This window comes from Trichechus manatus, unplaced genomic scaffold (genome assembly GCF_000243295.1).
Source record: "Trichechus manatus latirostris isolate Lorelei unplaced genomic scaffold, TriManLat1.0 scaffold00038, whole genome shotgun sequence".
In the NCBI taxonomy this organism is placed as follows: domain Eukaryota; kingdom Metazoa; phylum Chordata; class Mammalia; order Sirenia; family Trichechidae; genus Trichechus; species Trichechus manatus.
The window spans coordinates 15,473,075-15,486,804 of record NW_004443974.1 but is presented as its reverse complement, the minus strand read 5'-3'; the positions used below and the strand labels follow the sequence as shown (position 1 = coordinate 15,486,804).

Here is a 13,730-nt window from a genome sequence, read left to right as displayed (position 1 = left end):
GTTGAGAAGTTAGAGGGTTGATATGTTGTGGGGTTGTTAACCAATGTTATAAAACAACATGTGTACTTCTGTTTCATAAGAAACTATTTGTTCTGTAAGCCTTCACCTGAAGTACAATTAAAAAAAAAAAAGAATTACCATATAGGATATAATGGGGATATTAGCAAAATTTGAGTACAGATTGCATATTAGATAATAGCATTCTATGAAGGTCAAATTTCCATAATTTGGAAACAGTACTATGGTTGTATAAGAAAATGTCCTTGTTCTTAAGAGGATGCATTTCAAAATATTTAGGAGTAAAGGGTACTGCAACTATCTCAAATAGTTCAGCAAAAAAAATAACAATAATAATGTGTGTGTATGGAGGGCAGGAGAGAGAAAAAGCAATTTTCACAAAAAGTTAACACTGGTAAATACAGATGAAAGGTAAGTACATGTTCAGTGTATTATTCTGGCAACTTTTCTGGAGGTTTGAAATTTTTTCAAAATAACAAAAAAGTCAAAAGAAAAAAACGGGCATAACTATGACATAAGTCTGTATATTGTTATCTTTGGGGCAGAGGGAAGACTGTGGATGTGGAGGACAGGCTTAAAGGGAACTGGCAATGTTCTATTTCTTAAACTGGGTAGAGATTATACAGATGTATATTTTTATTTTCTGTACTCGTCTACTACCGTACTTCAAAAATTTAAAATGTCTACATGCTCTGAGCTGAGCTATTCTTCACAGCATGTATCGTAATATTAACTGAGTATATGTATGGTTCTCTGTTTAACGTCTGTGTTCCTCCCTTAACTGAAAGTTTTATGTGGTTAGGGCCCATGTCTCTCTTATTTACCACCGTCTGGAACACAGTAAGCACTCATATTTGTTGAAGGAATGAATGAATAAATTATATAAATATCATTTCTAAGGAATCTATCATAAAGATATAATTAATGATGTGGTTGAAGATTTGTGAACAAGAATGTTCTGAGTGAAATCTTGGCAACAAGATTAACATTTAACTGGGGTTGGATAAGTAAATTATGGCCTTCTAATAGAAGGAAATACTGTGCAGTCATTGTACGGCATGTTTTCAAAGAATATTTAAAAATAGAAGGCAGGGAAAAGGCTTATGAATTTTTCATTTAAAAAAAATCAGGACATAAAACCCTAAATGTTATAATCCCAAATGTCATTTTAAAAAAATCAAATTTACATATTCTAATAAGGTTTGGAAACCAAAATGACATTAGTGATGCCACATCAGGATTGAGGGTTAGAGTGATTTTTATTCTTATTTATACTTCTTCCTATTTCTCCAATTATCTACCAAAAAACTGTAGTCTTTAGATAAGCAAAAAAGTTATTAAAAAATTCACTTGGGTATGGTCTTTACTTACCTAAGCTAGCCCTATATGATTATAAAAAATAATTAATAAATTATGGTACAATAAGATTAAATTAAATTTCCTTCAGCTATTTTAACTACCAAGAGACATTTATTGTTGGTATAAAAGAGAATAATCTTAACTCAAAACTGAATTTCAAAGAAAAAAGCAGAAACAGGCATTAAAGCAAAGGATTTTTTAAAAAAAGAAAACTGAGGCAATCATGTAGATAATTCAATGGCAAAAAAAAAAATTTTTTTTTCATCAGCTATGGGGCTTTGTTTTCAGCAAGTGTTTTTAGCCATCACTGCCTAATGAGTAGGTTTTTTTTTTCTTCTTTCTTAAGAAATCTTTTCCCAAATGCAATCTTACTCAAAACCCCAGACAAAACAGAAAAGTAAAGCTTTTCTGGCTAAAGCAAAGGCTAGGATCTCTGGAGCCAGCTCAGCCTCCCCAGAGCCCTTGGGAATCACTGCCATATAACATGGGGACTACAGAAAACATAGTTTAAAAAGCCAAAACAACGACCTTGAGCTGCTTCATCGATATGTGTAAATGACTTCTGACTCCAGTACCCAGACAAAGGAAAACACTTCCCCCCACACACCCTACCCTACACACCATGTATTGTACGGTTTGTGTGGAAAAATTCAGAACTAGTTCTCTTTACCTGGAGCGGTGGATCTTACTGGTGGGGTCTTCCTCTTGGCCAAGAAGTTTCTCAATTGTGCCTGTTTCACGGGGGACAGTTTAGCTGCAAGAAATTCATGAACTCATAAATGCTTAAGACTCGGTTTTTAAGATGTCAGTAGATGGAAAAGAACAAAGAGAGCTGAAAGATCAAGAAAAATACATTTACCTGGTATTCTGGGCAAGGGTTTGGTGTGAGATTCTATGGTGGTTTTCAATAAAGCATTGCGCAGGCTTTCAAGGTCACTGTCGAAACTGAAATAGGATAGTATTACATACCAACAAGCTATGATCTGAGAATTCCGAGGGTGTGGAGAGTACACTAGCTTCCCAAATATAAATGCAAGAGACAAGAGCAACCCCAATACAGAAACACGCCATCTAATCAATCAATGTAAGCAATCCAAAAAGAAAGCTAGCAAATCTCAGTATTATCCACCACCCCACACCAAACACAACACAGATGGTGATTCAGTAGAAACAGCGATTAAAATCTGTATGTTTGGCCTAAAGGCAAAAACACACCACCACCTTGACAAATGCCAGGGTCTGAAAGCTTCCACACTCAAGCAAAATGACAAATCTGGGCAGGAAAGACAAGTAAGTCAACCTAATCCTATCAGTTAACTTTCAGTAACAACACTACTATGACCATAGAATCTGCTATCACCTAACGACAACCTATTTCATCAGGCACAATACTTCGTGCTTTACAGACTTAATTCAACTCTCCAACAACTCCATGAGGCAGGTATTGTCACCCCCATTTTTTAAGCAAAGAAACAAAAGAGAGGATGAAGAACCTGACCAGGACCCCACAGGTGGCAGACAGCAGAGTCAGTCTCAAAGCTATATCTGAACTGGTCTAAGACTACCCTATGTTACTCCCCAAATATTCATTTATTCATTCAACCATATTTACTGAGTGCAAGTGATATTAACAGGCCCATTCTCCTCACAGACCTGTGAGTGCTGCTCTGGGAAGGAACAGCTGAGGGAAGATTCCACTGGGAGGTCTGGTTATAAAGACGGAGCTGCTGGAGACTGTCCACTAGGTGATTCAACCTCTTCCTCTGTTGGTTAATGATTTCCCGGTTGTTAGCAAGGGTGTTAAACAGTGTCTCTCGCTCTGGCACAAGCAGGCGTCTGTTAACAGTAATGAGAAAAGAATTTAAGACGAATGGTCTAAGTAAAGGAACCCTTCCACCAAATTAAAAAAAACAAAAAAACTTACATCTCTAACAGTGAAAAGAACAAAAAGAGAAACCAATAGTACATAAGAAATTAGGAGAAAAAGGGAATGAAAGCCTAATGAGGATAAAGCCTAATGAGGAATATGCAGGACAGGATCTGTAGCAAAGGACAGCATGAATTAGCCAGGCAAAGCCCCAGAGAGGATCCAGAAAAAACAGGGCAGGAGGGAGACGGGAGTCAAATACAGAGGGGAAAATACATCCATTTACGTACTTAGGATATGTGTACTTTCCCGTACGTAAATAACATGCAACAAAAAGGAAAAAAACCAGGGATTCACTGGAAGTCTACAGGAGTCAGTCATTTCTTCAGACCACTGTCAAGAAATAGTGGACTAAACACCCAACTGAGCGTTTGGGAGGTAAACCACCTAAAAGAACTAACACAGAAAGGGATAACTGTAGCTGTCTCTGGAAAGTAGTTGTGAGAGCAGAGAGGAATAGGTCAAGAAGCTTCTGCTTTTCATTATAAATCCTTGACTATCCTTTGATTTAAAAACAAATTTGACTGTATAAATTTGGTAAAAAAAAATTAAAAGGGAAAACTATACACATAAAAAGGAGCCCTGGTGGTGCAGTGGTTAAGTGCTCAACTGCTAACCAGCCGCTCCACGGTAGAAAGATGTGGCAGTCTGTTCCCATAAAGATTACAGCCTTGGAAACCATGTGGGGCAATTCTACCCTGTCCTATTGTGTCACTAGGAGTTGGAATTGACTTGAAGCAATGGGTTTGGTTTGGTTTTATACAAATAAAAACAAAATGAGTGGTCCTATGGCAGTTACAAACCAACAGTTTGTCAAGATAAATATTTTGCCTCTTAACACTACTCATGGAATGAAAAAAGCTCACATTGAACAGAAACTTCTGGCTTTGTTTCTCTTCCCCAATATTACCTCCTTGAGTAGTCCAGAGCCAGGTGAGTGACTGCTTCTGGTACAAGGTAGTTCAACACAAAGTGTTAAAAACAGGCATTTCAATAGGTAAGACAGTACACAATACTGAAGAAACCAACACAACTTATCTAAGGCAAGGTCATGAAAGCTCCAGAGACACATCCAAACTCCCTGAGGGACCAAACTACTGGGCTGAGGGCTGTGGGAACCATGGTCTCTGGGAACATCTAGCTCAATTGGCATAACACGGTTTATAAAAAAAAAAAAATTCTACATTCTACTTTGGTAAGTAGCATCTGGGGTCTTAAAAGCTTGTGAGCAGCCATCTAAGATACTCCACTGGTCTCACTCCATCCGGAGCAAGGGAGAATGAAGAAAACCAAAGACACAAGGGAAAGATTAGTCCAAATGACTAATGAACCACAAGTACAACAGCCTCCACCAGACTGTATCCAGTACAACTAGAAGATGCCTGGCTACCACCAACTGTTCTGACAGGGATCACAATAGAGGGTCCCGGACAGGGCTAGACAAAAATGTACAACAAACTAACTCACAAAAAAGAAAAAGACCAGACTTACTGGTCTGACTGGAAAAACCCGAGGAGTATGGCTCCCAGACACCCTTTTAGCTCAGTAATGAACCCACTCCTAAGGTCTACCCTTCAGCCAAAAATTAGACAGGCCCATAAAACAAAATGAGACTAAATGGACACACCAGCCCAGGGGCAAGGACGAGAAGGCAGGAGGTGACGGGAAAGCCGGTAACGGGTAACCTAAGGTCAAGAAGGGGAGAGTGTTGACATGTTATGGGGTTGGCAACCAATGTCACAAAACAATATGTATATTAATTGTTTAATGAGAAGCTAGTTTGCTCTGTAAACCTTCATTTAAAGTACAATTTAAAAAAAAAAAAAAAAAAAAACCAGGCATTTCAGTAGGATACAAGGCAATACCTAGAGGAGGGCCTAAAATAGAGAACTGCTATCTAAATAGAAAACTGCATAGAGGTAAGAATTTGAACTCTGCAGAAACTTAGAAAAGCATACTTTTAAAAGGCATACTACTTAGTAAATCCATGCGGTAGTCATAAAGGAGAAGAAAGCCTGGCTTCTCTATTGGCATCATGTACTTTTTAAAAAAGCTCATTAGTTAATTAGCAAAGAGAAATACAACCATCAAGCAGAGCAGAATGTTCACGCTGACAGACTAGTGCATTTTCTCCTCTGTGCGGAAGCAACACATATGGTCAAACTGAATTCAGAACCAGGGGAGTAAGCTGCAAAATCTCTAAACAGGGGCCTAACTGCCCAAGGGGCCAAATGCTCTAGTCCATACACCAGAGAATTCTCCCCCGGACTGTGTGTGCGTGTGTGGAAGGAGTGTTAACGCTCACCTCTATCTTCCACATCTGTGCTCTGAGGTTCCTCAGGTCAGGGCACCAAGCCTTTCTCCACATTACAATATACTTTATTAAATTCTGCTTACTAAATTATAAGCACTTTCTAGCCCTGCCTTTGACATTACACCCAGGTTGTCCCAGTTAAAAGTTCTCTGATCTCACAGCTTTGTTAACAAGTAAAAGGCCATTTCTTGGTTTGTTTCCATAGAGGGCTAATCACATTAATCAAGTGTAGGTGTTTCTGAAATCTAACATCCTGAGGCTGTCTGATTTTTTAGTTTCTTGTAAGCATCTCAGTGCTCTCACTTTGTATTGCAACCTATTCTTTCCAGAAGATATATGGCATAAAACCAAATATCCCAGGATAGAAGACTAGGTCTCTTTGCCATCATTCCTCTCATTCTTTTAATCATCCACACTAATTAAGAATGCTTTCTCAAACAGAAAATTTGGAATATACAGAAAGGTATAATAAAGAAAAATTCCTCTTAATCCCATCTCACAGATATAACTGTCAATATTTTGATAGGTTTACTTCCAGTCTCTTTTCCACATTTATACAGCCACACTGAGATCACCCAATATGCTTTTGTGTCTTACTTTTTTCTTAAATACTGTTTTATATATTGTATTTTAAAAATATAGTTACATGATTATATATTTTATACACTTCATATATCATATAAAGCATACTTAAAAATATAATTTTTTCTAAGAACATGCTGTTCAATGGTTACACAATATTCTGCAGCAAGGAAAAATGTGACCACATTTATTTAGCTATTCTTCTACTTTCATATAATTAGGTTGAATTCAATTTTTCAGTATCATAAATTACGCTGTAATATAAACATTTTTATGTAAATTGTGAGCATCGCTGATTAATTCTGTAGAACAAATTTCTAGAAGTAGAATGACTGGGTCAAACAGAAAGAACTTTTGTAGTATTTTTAAATCATCTTTTATAAAGGGTACAGCAATATCTACTCCAACCCATGGTATAGGAAAGACCTTGCTCACTTTTGCTTTTTCTTTTGTTCCAAATGCCGATCCCACTCCAAGTCAAGAACATCATTCACATCTTGGACAGCAAATTTCACATATTGATGAAGACGTCGAATTTCCTACAAGAAAAAAATTAAAAGACAAATACTCATTTTTTCCAGAAGCTTGGGGGAAGATATATCAAAACACTCAAAATAATTTTGAAATATTTTTAGATTGAGAACCATGATGAACAAGGAAAATATAATAGTTTTAAAAACAATCATTAAAATTTTATAATAAAACAAAAACAGTTTTAGAAAAGTCAACATCATTTATTGTGTGACAGGTGGTACAAAGAGAAGGGAAACAGAATGGGTGTGTCTGCCCAGGGCCTCTAGGGAACAAATGTTCTTGCTCAGTTCTCATTTTTCAGCTCCTGTAAAGTATCTCAACATGGTCGGGGAATTTTCCACTGCACTCTGGTACTCAGACAGTACATCTATTTAGTTTTTGCTCTCCTACGCATGAAATTAACTGTGATGAAACAAAACTATCCTACAAAACAGTGCTGAAAATAATTCTGAACATATCTATTCAGAGTGTAGAACATATAAGTCATCTCACCAGTTGAGAAATACTCGTTTCTTCTGAAAAACAAAGAATAGTATCTACACTAGAAGGTGAATTTACCATTATTAAAATTCCTACCTATTTAACTTATTTTAGGCCTAGAATAATCTTTAAATTTGCGTCAGTGTTAACCTTCATGGCTGTGCAACTTGACTCTAAGAAATTAAAAATAAAGATAAAGCAATCAGTTAGTATGCACACTCAAGTATGTGTGAAAGACAATGTGCTACACACTGGGAAAAGCTCTTTATATGTCTGTGCAAAGGTCTTATGGTATTTAAATGTACCGGCAGTCACCAATTTACAACAGGGTTCCCTTCCAATGACTCTGTTGTAAATTGGGTCGTGAGATGAATACCTTTTAAAAAAAAATTTTTTTAAGTTTTTGTCATGAATTGAATTGTGTCCCCGAAAAGTATCTGTCAACTTGGCTAGTCCATGATTCCCAGTATTGTGTGACTGTCCACCATTTTGTCATCTGATGTGATTTTCCTATGTGTTGTAAATCCTACCTGTATGATGTTAATGAGGTGGGATTAGCCCCAGTTATGTTAACGAGGCAGAACTTAATCTATAAGATTAAGTTATGTCTTAAACCAATCTCTTTTGAGATACAAAGAAAGAAGCCAGCAGAGAGACATGGCAACCTCATACAACCAAGAAGGTAGTGCCAGGAGAAGGTTGATGACAAGGACCTTCCTCCATAGCCAACAGAGAAAGCCTTCCCCTGGAGCTGACACCCTGAATTTGGACTTCTAGCCTACTAGACTGTGAGAAAATAAACTGTTGAAGCCATCCACTTGTGATATTTCTCTTACAGCAGCACTAGATAACTAAGACAGTTTTCATTATTATTGCCTTTTATTATCAGTATCTTTATAAATCCAATCTTTGAACATCTGCTCAAGTGAACACCTGAGAATAACATCAGCAAATTATGTACTGCAACACTGTAGGTAGTACATATTACTAATGATAAAATGTACAAAAAACAAACAAAAAAAGGGTCATAAGTGCGGTTCGTCGCAACTCGAACGTATCATAAATTGGGGACTACTCATACTTGCAAAATTATTTTGGATAAAGGTATATGTCCCAAATGAAAAAGAGAAACTCATTTAAAAAAAGCCAAGTTGATTCAAAGGAAGTAGCAGTAACCTTAGTACCACATATAAATTTTAACTAAATACTCGATGACTAGGTGAGGCTCTTTTCTTTGAACCCTCCAGATGTGATCATACCTTTGTGCATTAGCTGATGTTGTTTTTTCTTCATGGAATGCCCTCCTTCAGTGCAATGAATTGTTTTTATATGGCCTTTCTAGCCATGATCTCTTAACTCCCACAAAATGATTGTCTGGAACTATGCAAATAAACTTTGAGGAAGCAGCAATTGTCTTATTTTGAGTGCATTCCAACTGAGGGGCTCATTCATCTTCTGGCTCTATATCGGACAATGTTCCGCTGCTATTCATAACGTTTTCCCTGGCCAATTTTTTCAAAAGTAGACCGTCAGGTCCTTCTTCCTAGTTTGTCTTAGTCTGGAAGCTCTGCTGAAACCTGTCCCCCATAGGTGACCCTGCTGGTATTTGAAATACCAGTGGCATAGCTTCCAGTATCACAGCAAAACCCAAGCCACCACAGTATGAGAAACCGACAGACACGTGGCCTACTCCTCAAAGTAGAGTCGACCTTAATGACATGGATGGAATAAAGCTTTTGGGACCTTCATTTGCTGATATGTCACAACTCAAAATGAGAAGAAACAGCTGAAAACACCCATTAATAATTAAAACATGGAATGTATGAAGTATGAATCTAGGAAAATTGGAAATTGTCAAAAATGAAATGGAATGCGTAAAGATGGATATCCTAGGCACTAGTGAGCTGAAATGGACTGGTATTGGTCATTATGAATCAAATAATCATATGATCTACTATGGAATGACAAATTAAAGAGGAATGGTGTCACGATCATGATCAAAAAGAACATTTCAAGATCTATCCTGAAGTACAACGCTGTCAGTGATACGACAATATCCATATTCCTACAAGGAAGACCACTTAATACGACTATTATTCAAATTTACGCACCAACCACAAATGCCAAAGATGAAAAAACTGAAGACTTTTACCAACTTCTGTAGTCTGAAATTAATCAAGCATGCAATAAAGATGCACTGATAATTAAAGGTGTTTGGAATGCTAAACTTGGAAACAAAGAAGGATCAGTAGTCAGAAAATATGACCTTGGTGACAGAAATGACACTGGAAATCACATGACAGAATTTTGCAAGACCAATGACTTATTCATTGGAAATACCTTTTTTCAACAACACAAACAACGATTATACACATGGACCTCACCAGACGGAAAACAGAGAAATCAAATCAACTACATCTGTGGAAACAGACGATGGAAAAGCTCATTATTATCAGTAAGAACAAGGCCAGGGGCAAACTGTGAAACAGACCATCAATGGCTCATATGCAAGTTCAGGTTGAAGCTGAATATTAAAACAAGTCTATGACAGCCAAAATACAACCTTGAGTATATCCCACCTGAATCAGGAGATCATCTCAAGAAAGATCTGATGCACTGAACACTAATGACTGAAGACCAGATGAGTTGTGGGATGACATGAAGTATATTATACATGAAGAAAGAAAAAGGTCATTAAAAAGACAGGAAAGAAAGAAAAGACCAAAATGAATGTCAGAAGAGACTCTGAAACTTGCTCTTGAATGTAGAGTAGCTAAAGTGAAAGGAAGAAATGATGAAGTAAAAGAGCTGAACAGAAGATTTCAAAGGGCAGCTTGAGAAAACAAAGTAAAGTATTATAATTAAATGTGCAAAGACCCGAAGTTAGAAAAGGAAAAGGGAAGAACACGCTCAGCATTTCTCAAGGTGAAAGAACTGGAGAAAAAATTCAAGCCTTGATTTGCAACACTGAAAGATTCTAAGGACAAAATATTGAATGATGCAGGAAGCATAAAAAGATGGAAGAAATACAAAGAGTCACTGTACCAAAAAGAATTGGTCAACATTCAACCATTTCAGGAGGTAGCATATGATCAAGAACTAATGGTACTGAAGGAAGACAGTCCAAGATGCACTGAAGTCACTGGTGAAAAACAAGGCTCCAGGAACTGACAGAGTACCAACTGAGATGTTTCAACAACTGGATGCAGCACTGGAGGTGCTCACTTGTTTATGCCAAGAAATTTGGAAGGCAGCTAACTGGCCAACCGAATGGAAGAGATTCATATTTGTGTCCATTCGAAAGAAAGGTGATCCAACAGAATGAGGAAATAATTAAACAGTACCATTAATATTACATGCAAGTAAAATTTTGCTGAAGATAATTCAAAAATGATTGCAGCAGTACACTGACAGGAACTGCCAGAAATTCAAGCTGGATTCAGATGAGGATGCAGAATGAGGGATATCACTGCTGATGTCCAAGGGATCTTGGCTGAAAGCAGAGAATACTAGAAAGATATTTATCTGTGTTTTACTGACTATGCAAAGGCATTCGAATCTGTGGATCATAACAAATTATGGAAAACACTGTGAAGAATGAGAATTCCAGAACACTTAACTGTGCTCATGTGGAACCTGTACATGGACCAAGAGGCAGTTGTTTGAACAGAACAAACGGATACAGTGCAGTTTCAAATCAGGAAAGGTGTGCATCAGGGTTGTATCCTTACACCATACTTAAGTCTATCTATACGCTGAGCAAATAATCTGAGAAGCTGAACAATATAAAGAAGAATGGGGCATCAGGATTGGTGAAGACTCATTAGCAACCTGTGATATGCAGATGACACAACCTTGCTTGCTGAAAGTGAAGAGGACTTGAAGCACTTACTGATGAAGATCAAAGCCTATAGCCTTCAGTATGGATTAAATCTCAACATAAAGAAGACAAAAATGCTCACAAATGGACCAATAAGCAACATCATGATAAACGGAGAAGACTGAGGTTGTTAAGGGTTACATTTTACTTGGATCTATAATCAACACCCATCAAAGCAGCAGTCAAGAAATCAAAAGATGGGGGGCCAAGATGGTGGAGTAGTCAGATGCTTCTGGTGGACCCTCTTACAACAAAGACCCGAAAAAACAAGTGAATCAATTATATATGACAATCTAGGAGCCTGGAGTATCTAAGGCAAAGTTAATGAACCGGACAGAGTGGCAGGGGGAGGGAGAGATGGTTCAGAAGCAGCAAGGAGTTGCCAGACCTGACTCAGTGAGAGCATGAGCCCTTCAGGCCTGACCAGCTCATGGGTGAGCAGTGAGAAAGGCAAGCGGCAGTGCTCAGGAGCTGCGTTTTCCACAATGGGAGAGACCCAGCGCCAGAGAGTCTACTCGGCTACCCAGAACCAGTGAGAGGCAGCCCTGGATCAGCGAAAGATAAGTACTTGTGTATAGCCTACCACGCGGATCAAAAACACCTCCCTTAGGGAAAAACCCCTCTCCCCTTTACCACCCCACTCCCTTCTCTGTACTAGGTCCCAGACCAGCTTCAGCAACTGCTGAGTCCCCTGGGCTGGAAGTGGGATCTGTCACACTTCCTGAGCCATTCTCTGGGCCTTGGAGAGTGAAGAAATTAACAAACGGGAAAAAATAAACTGCCGGCTCCCCTGAGCCAGGAACCCAGGGTAGGCACAGCTCCTTTGACTAAGCACAGGCATCAGGGATCCCTAGAATTTGAGTGCCTTTTCCCCTGCAGACACTTGTGTGGGCCCATTTCAACAGCGTAGGCCCTCACTACCGCCGTACAACAGGGTATATACCTGAAGTCTAACTTCAGCTGTTTCAGCTGTGAAGCGGCAGGTTCATGACATTTGACATTGCTTGGCCCATTAAGCAGGGTCTTTATCTACCCATATCAGCGACCTGAGGACTGGTGGCTACACCCACACCACCGAGCAATCTGTGATAGGGGCCCAAGAATAAGAGGTGCCCCCCAGTCATTACAACCAACAGCACTGGGTACTCATAGTCCGGCTGCAAAACTCACCCACCTACGCACTCTAGTGAACAGGGACATACCTTTCTCCTGGACACTTGGGGGTGGACGTCAGCCCTCTGCCTTGCTCAGAATGTGTCCCCCTGCTGCAGCCAGATGCCTCTGCCTACACCAATCACCCATATCTGTCTAGGACTGTAGGTGAGAGCCTACACCACACACTTGAAGGAAAAGAACTGCCAGCTAAGAATTATATATCCAGCAAAACTGTCTCTCAAATCTGATGGCAAAATTAGGGCATTTCCAGATAAACAGAAGTTTAGGGAATTTGCAAAAAACAAACCAAAATTACAAGAGATACTAAAGGCAGTCCTCCGGTTAGAAACTCAGTAACATCAGATAACAACCCATGACTAGAACACAGGATAGAGCAACCAGATATCAATCCAGATAGGGAAGTCACAAAAATAAATCAAAGCTAAAACACTGAAAATAGGGAAACAGAGACGTCAATACGTAAAAGATGACAATATTAAAACAAAAAAGAGGGGCTTAAAAAATGTAGACGTAGATTTTTCATATGGAGAGGAAGTCAAGGCAATATAAATAAATAAAAGACTGGTATAAACACAGAAAAATAGGGGTAAATATTAAGGTAACCACAAAGGAAACGAACAATCCTACAAGTCAAAATAAAAAACTAGAAAAATACAAAGACTCAGCAAACACAAAATCAACAACAATGAAGAAGATGAAAACAAAATACATAAAGAAAAATGACTCAGCACAGAAAATTAAGTGGAACAAAGAAACTATCAACAACACACAAAAAGACTTCAAAATGACAACAATAAACTCATACCTATCAATAATTATACTGAATGTAAATGGACTAAATGCACCAACAGAGACACAGAGCAGCAGATTGGATAAAAAAACATGATCCGTCTATATGCTGCCTACAAGAGACACACCTTAGACATAAAGACACGAACAAAAACTCAAAGATGGAAAAAAATATATCAAGGAAACAACACTCAAAAAACAGCAAGAGTGGCAATATTAATCTCTGACAAAATAGACTTTAAAGTAAAATCTACCACAAAGGATAAGGAAGGACACTATATAATGATAAAAGGGTCAACACACCAGGAGGACATAACTACAATAAACATTTACGCATCCAATGACAGGGCTCCAAAATACATAAAACAATCTCTAACACCACTGAAAAGAGAGAAAGACAGCCCTACAATAGTAGTAGGAGACTTTAACACACCACTTTCGGTGAAGGACAGAACATCCAAAAGAACCTCAACAAAGACATGGAAGAGCTAAATGTTACAATCAAACGTGATCTCACACACATATACCGAACACTCCACCCAACAGCAGCCAAGTATACTTTCTTTTCCAATGCACATGGAACATTCTCCAGAAGAGACAACATATTAGGCCATAAAGCAAGCCTTAACAAAATCCAAAGCATTGAAATATTATAAAACACCTTTTCTGAC

The 13,730-nt window shown here is 38.3% G+C and overlaps 1 protein-coding gene across 1 annotated transcript in view; it reads right to left on the bottom strand.

Moving 5' to 3' along the window:
* NUP214 (nucleoporin 214) overlaps positions 1–13,730 on the bottom strand; it is a 109,005-nt gene that overhangs the window by 60,555 nt on the left and 34,720 nt on the right. Inside the window, exons 18-21 of the mRNA XM_023730817.1 lie at positions 6,636–6,739; positions 3,031–3,213; positions 2,237–2,322; positions 2,048–2,131 (exon numbers count right to left, since the gene is read on the bottom strand). Coding sequence (XP_023586585.1) covers positions 2,048–2,131; positions 2,237–2,322; positions 3,031–3,213; positions 6,636–6,739 — 457 coding nt within the window. The remainder of the gene's footprint in view (positions 1–2,047; positions 2,132–2,236; positions 2,323–3,030; positions 3,214–6,635; positions 6,740–13,730) is intronic.